The sequence below is a fragment of the Triturus cristatus genome, chromosome 5_1 (assembly GCF_964204655.1).
Source record: "Triturus cristatus chromosome 5_1, aTriCri1.1, whole genome shotgun sequence".
Lineage (NCBI taxonomy): Eukaryota > Metazoa > Chordata > Amphibia > Caudata > Salamandridae > Triturus > Triturus cristatus.
Window position 1 is genome coordinate 749259 of NC_140587.1, and position 6444 is coordinate 755702.

The 6444-nt window shown below is 43.5% G+C and overlaps 1 protein-coding gene across 1 annotated transcript in view; it reads right to left on the reverse strand.

Moving 5' to 3' along the window:
• LOC146829904 (CD5 antigen-like) overlaps positions 1-6207 on the reverse strand; it is a 501695-nt gene extending 495488 nt beyond the window's left edge. The window contains exon 1 of the mRNA XM_085604182.1: positions 5896-6207. Coding sequence (XP_085460308.1) covers positions 5896-6205 — 310 coding nt within the window. The 5' untranslated portion in view covers positions 6206-6207. The remainder of the gene's footprint in view (positions 1-5895) is intronic.
• Positions 6208-6444: the final 237 nt, after the last annotated feature.

The following is a 6444-nucleotide window of genomic DNA, read 5'->3' on the forward strand; positions in this document are numbered from 1 at the left end:
CCTAACTACAAAGATAGATAGATAATAGACTGATAAACAGATAGATAGATAATAGACTGATAAACAGATAGATAGATAATAGACTGATAAACAGATAGATAGATAATAGACTGATAAACAGATAGATAGATAGATAGATAGATAGATAGATAGATAGATAGATAGATAGATAGATAGATAGATAGATAGATAAACAGATAGATAGATAGATAGATAGATAGATAGATAGATAGATAGATAGATAGATAGATAGATAGATAGATAGATAGATAGATAGATAGATAGATAGATAGATAGATAGATAGATAGATAGATAGATAGATAGATAGATAGATAGATAGATAGATAATAGACTGATAAACAGATAGATAGATAATAGACTGATAAACAGATAGATAGATAATAGACTGATAAACAGATAGATAGATAGATAGATAGATAGATAGATAGATAGATAGATAGATAGATAGATAGATAGATAGATAGATAGATAGATAGATAGATAGATAGATAGAGAGACAGACAGACAGACAGACAGACAGACAGACAGACAGACAGACAGACAGACAGACAGACAGACAGACAGATAGATAGATAGATAGATAGATAGATAGATAGATAGACAGACAGACAGACAGACAGACAGACAGACAGACAGACAGACAGACAGACAGACAGACAGACAGACAGACAGACAGACAGATAGATAGATAGATAGATAGATAGATAGATAGATAGATAGATAGATAGATAGATAGATAGATAGATAGATAGATAGATAGATAGATAGATAGATAGATAGATAGATAGATAGATAGATAGATAGATTGATATTCAATCATCACATAAACTTAACTTACCTCTGAGTAGGATTATACCACTTGAAAAACAAATTGCACTTTTAGAAACAAAAAGAATACTCACTGAGTCCTGCAACCTTAACACCTAGCAGGTTGAGAAGGTGCTGTTCCTGGTCTAAGATGTTGACCCAGCGGTGTGTCAGCTGCTGCTGGGTGCTCTTGACCCCTGTGCTGCGACACGCAAACCTCCACACTTGCCCCCATTGCAGCTGACCCTCCCACAGGGTGTAACTCTCACTGGCCCTGCTGCCAAAATGTAGGGGAGTTAGTGCTGCATCCAAAAGATTATTGTGGTTGCCTCTGACTTGCTGAAAATGGGTGGGTGCAGGTGGCATGGGCGTTGCCTGCCTATGCCATGGGGTAAGGGGAGTGCACTGGACTGATCAGGATGGGAGGGAGTCGGCCTGGAATGGGTAACTTGGAAAGGGAAAAGAAAATAAGAAGAGGACAAGTCAAGAAATGAAAAGAAAAAAAAGTAGAAGTCATAAACACACACAGAAACATAAATACACACAGGAAAAAAGAGAAAGTGATAAAAAATAGGTAAACAAAATGTGGGACTGGGAAGTGGGTGATCAAAAGGGGGTGGGTTTGGTAGAATTGAAAAGTTGGGAAAGAGCGGCAGGAGAAAGCTAGGCAGAAGCTGGTAAAACAAAATGGCTGTGCAGTTGTGGTGCTGTTTGCACTGATTTTACAGTATGGATCCAGCTACCAGGACTAAATAGCAGTGCGAGCAGCACCAGGTACATTTTACGCCCATTTCCAGAACTCCCAGGAATCTCATGGCATTTTTTGGTAACTTCACAGAGTGAAATTCCAGCAGTTCCTCCCACTCCTAGCTGTGAGCAGTCTGCAGGTGGCACTTGTGACTGGAGTGTATGAATAACAAGCTTTCTGTAAATAACTGTTTTTACGGGGTCACATTAAGGGCACACACATGATATTTTGAGCACATATCACGAGTCGCATTAAAGGCACACTTCCATGATATCTTGTGCACATACCACGCAGAGTTCTCACATAGTGTTAATTGTTTCAGCAAACCGTCACCTTCTCCTTGCTCAGACCTTGGGAGTCCAAATATTCCCAGTAAACCTGGACAAAGGCATTTTCATGGATTGTTTCGTAGAGGTCATGACATACCCAACCATGAAGTATATAAATAATCAATCATCTGTGAACTTATAGAACTTATAGACTGAGTATAGGAACCCAGTCCTTGAGACTTTGGATTACCCTGGACTAAACTTTGCAATATATATCCTGGACCTTCGACTTTCTATTTCGACTAGAAGACTGAAGAAATCTCTCTCGGGGTCAAGGAGTGACTCCCCTGCTTGGCAGGCACCAAAGAAGCAACTGTCTGGTCTGCAACTCTGAAGATCCTGCTGGACGCCGAAGTCTTTGCATCACCAGAGGTGGATTTCCAGACTTCCTCGAGGCTACCCTGAGTCTACAGCAAAGCTGAGACCCGTGGCTATCGTGGGTGACGTGGTACCATGACCCCTGGACACCATGAACTTTTGCCGGTACATCATCTTCCTGGTCTTCCTCAAAGTTGTGATTTGGGCTCTGAGTACCCCTAGCCTTGAGCACTAACTGCACCAAAGATCTCTGCCCTCCACTCCACGAGTGACCTGTGGGTCAGTTTCCAGTGCGACTGCTTGAGGCTCCTTCACAATCACTAGTCCATTGGCTAGTGGGTCCCCACGAAGGTAACTCCTTTTCTGATTGGGCTATTATGGTTGCTCCAGATGTGCCCTGACTTACCCTTGCTGGGTGAGTCCCCCAGACCTTTTTGGTCTGCACCGACGTCCTTCTTCTATTTCCACTTGACTTGCCATTGCCAAGGCTTGTTGGATCCATTCTGGTCGCCGACAACGCAGCACTCGAAAGACTTCGTGGAACAGCTCAAATCCAGCTCCTAGTTGTCGTCGACTCCTCCTGGACTTCGTGGCTGAATAGTCAAGACACCCACCAACTCACCTGAAGCACCCGACATCTGTGGGCAATGGACTTTCATGCCCTTAGTCACTGGTAAGTGACCCAGACTCTGTCCCCTCTGCTTTCAGGTTCCTTCCATCCTCGATCCAGGCTTGGATCTCTCCAGACACTTCTCCTCTTCACGGCAGCAGCACTTCTTTGCCAGCTTGAATTGAAAAGTACGCCGCGACCCGACTCTAAAAGACACCTATGCACCCGGCTTCCCTGGGTGAGGTAACTCGAATACTCCAGTGCTCCCGTGGGTGTTGGCCCTAGACACCTCTAAGTCCGAAAGGGTTTGCTTGTAGTCATCTTCTAAGTGTCCTTAACTTGTAATTTTCCAACAGCGACTTTCCCCATAGAAGTTAATGGCGATTTGCGCCTGTGTTCTAACACTGCACGTGTCCCCCGTGGGTCCCCTACGTCACTACCTTGGGTGATTCCTTGGGGCCCAAGCACTTCTAAAGGCTAACGGTCTTGTGTCTAGCTCAGTCGTGGTTCTTATACCACTTTATTGGTATATGGTTTGGTACGCCCCTAGGGCCCAAACGTGTATTTGTGCTTTTATTGTTGAATACTGACTTGTAACTTAAGTACTTCGAACTCCAGCCTCATAAAGAGACTAGAGGGGTGTGTTTTATCTTAAATACATATATTTTTTATATATACCTGGTGTGGTTGTCCTTTCATTTGGTCATTCAAGAGATTGTAGACTGGTAAACAAGCTGCTATACATTCCTTCAAGACTTAGCCTGAAGGCTGCTCTCCATAGCTACCGCTAGGATAGCTTTCAATAAAGGTTGTCTTTAACCGATTCACCATAAGGGGTTGTTTGGATTGATACAAGGAGCCCACTTTAATTAGTGGACAGCATATACCAGGCCAACTTCTCACAATTCTGAGATTAAGTCTTAAGGTAAAATCTTGACCAGAAGTAGGCGGCAAAAGTATCAAACCACAGGACTTCCCTGGGTGCGACATTTAAACTTTTCCTTCTCTGAGCTATCTCCCAAATCCAACAACATCAGTGGGACCTTGTCCAATGCATAACCGACTTCATGAGGACTTCTTCTGAAAAAGACTGCTGACTTGCCTCACTTAAGGTGGGAGAGGTGTGGCGCAGCAGCTAGTTTGGCTGACTCTGGAGCGCGGGGCTCACGGTTCAATCCCCAGAGGCAGATCAGCTCAGCATCATGTGACTCTGGGCAATAGCTCACTTAATCTCCTCGACGGCCCCAGCGCCTTGAGACTCTTATGGGTGATCAGGTCGTGCTTTGAAAACAATACTGAGTTACTTAAGGATTTCGTCTTCCATTTCCTTGACTTAGTCCCAAGGTAAAAACTCCGACTGGGTTTAACATGGTTGGTACATCCCATCTGCTCTCCAGGTAGGTCTGAAATCACTCTTAGGTCCTTGTCTATTCCAAACCATCACTACAATTGGAGCTTTGTGCTTTCTAACACTATTTGTCTTGGTTTTGTATTGTTATGCTGTTTGTTTTCACATTTTACTCTACTTTTCTAATTTTGAATTTGTATTGCTTGGTGTTTTGATTTTGCTATTGTTGTGATACTGCATATTAACTTTGCACCATGAGCTATGTCCATCCTGTCTACCCTGTGCCATACCTACCAGGGGGCTGAGTGCAAAGTTAATTTAGTGACTTTCAGGGTTCACCCTGACGAGTGTTGGGATTTTTACTTGAGGTGGGCAGTCACCCACCACAAACAATGATGCAATTTCTTACAGTGGAGTTCTTGTGTGTGCTTCCTTGGGAGGAAAGGTGTTCCAACAACCCGCAAACCAAATAAATGTGTTTTTGACTGTCTCTGGTAGGATTATTGATGTCTTATCCAATACACATAGGGCCAGATGTGCGACCATTCACTTTTGCGAATCGCAAATTGCGTGGAATTGCAACTCGCAATTTGCGACGTGCAAAAGTGAATGTACAACAGTGTCTTAGACACTGTTTGTGATTCCCAATGGGGTCGCAAATTGCATGACTCATTAATATTCATGAGGCAAGCACAATTTGTGACCCCATTGGGAATGGCTAGCACTCACAGGGATGGTGGCCTGCTGGGGTCAGCAGACCACGATGTCTGGGACTGCTTTTTCAATCAAGCAGTTTAAAAAAAAGAAAAGCAGTCCATTTTTCTTAAAGGAAAATGGGGTGCATTTAAAAAAGAAAAATTTAACTTTTCAGTTTCATTTTTTAAGGGCAGGCAGTGGTCCCTCTTAAAAAATATTTTCTCACAGTCTCACAAAGGGGAAGGGGTCCCCAGGGGACCCCTTCACATTTGCGAGTGGTTTACCACCAACTTGAAGCAGGTGGCAAACTGCGAGTGTTTTGCGAGCGCAAATGCGGTTTCAAAAAAATAGTACTTGCCATTGAGACTCACTATAAGGAAGGGATGCCCCCTCCTAATAGCAAGAGTCGCAAACGCTATTTTGTGAATCAGTGACTCGCAAAATAACGTTTGTACATGCTTGGACCCTTTTATGCGGTCTCAAACAGGCCGATCTCCCATTTGTGACTGCAAAAAATGGTCGCACATCTGACCCATAATGTCCTGCTAAATTGTGGGAGGTGTGCGGGTTAAGGAAGATCTACTTGGCAGCATTTAAAGGTTGGACCTGTTTAAAAGTAGCAAAAATTATCATACGGAAGCTATGCGAGATACTGGCAGGTGGTTGGTTTGGGTTGAAAATGCTATGGTTTTGTGGATTCTGTGAAAAAAAATATAATCAAAATCCAATTTCACTATAACCATGTTACCTGAAAATGCCCTAAAGTCTATCTTACTCCCAACGTATTCCTGGGGTCACAGCCTCTGGTTACAGACCAGTCCTCGTGTCCACCATCTCTGTGGACCATGCTTCCTCCTCAGTCAGCTCCCACTTGCTCCTCGCCACACTGCAATGCCCTCCAGTTTACTGTACAGCACTCTGCTACTTTGTTGTTAGCTTTGCTTTACAAAGATGCAGAGTCATTGTTTACATCTCTTACCAGGAAGTGAGATCTCATAATAGTGATTGTTTTTTTACCTGTGCAGCGCACTCCTGCGGACTTCGTGGTATCGCAATCCTGAGGTATCTTGATGGTGTAGGGACACTCTGAGAGCCTCTGTTCATCTCCATTGCACTGTACATTTGAAATCAGTACTGGCTCATATCTATTTTCAATAAATGAAGACCCGGTTGTTGCTGAAACTGGAGCTCCACATCCCAGCTCTCTACAGACCACTGCAGCATCCTTCATGTCCCACTGGTGGTTACACACTCTTCCCCATTCACGGACTTTAATCCGCAAAAAACCAACACAGGGATCCTTGGAATCCGTCAGTGCAACCTTCATAAAGGGATCTGCAGAAACAGAAGAAATGCAAATCATTCTCATTCTATAAACCCTTTCACTGCCTGGATATTTACAAACCCCTGGGCCAGAGTGTTTGCTAAAATATCAGCATTAGAATTTTCCAAGCATGAGCTCACACAATACACTTATAAAACAGTAAATTTTTTCGTTACATTCAGGGCGACCTGCTGGCGTGTAAACCTCTCATCAATATCTCTTTTCACCCTTCAGTTTTACTC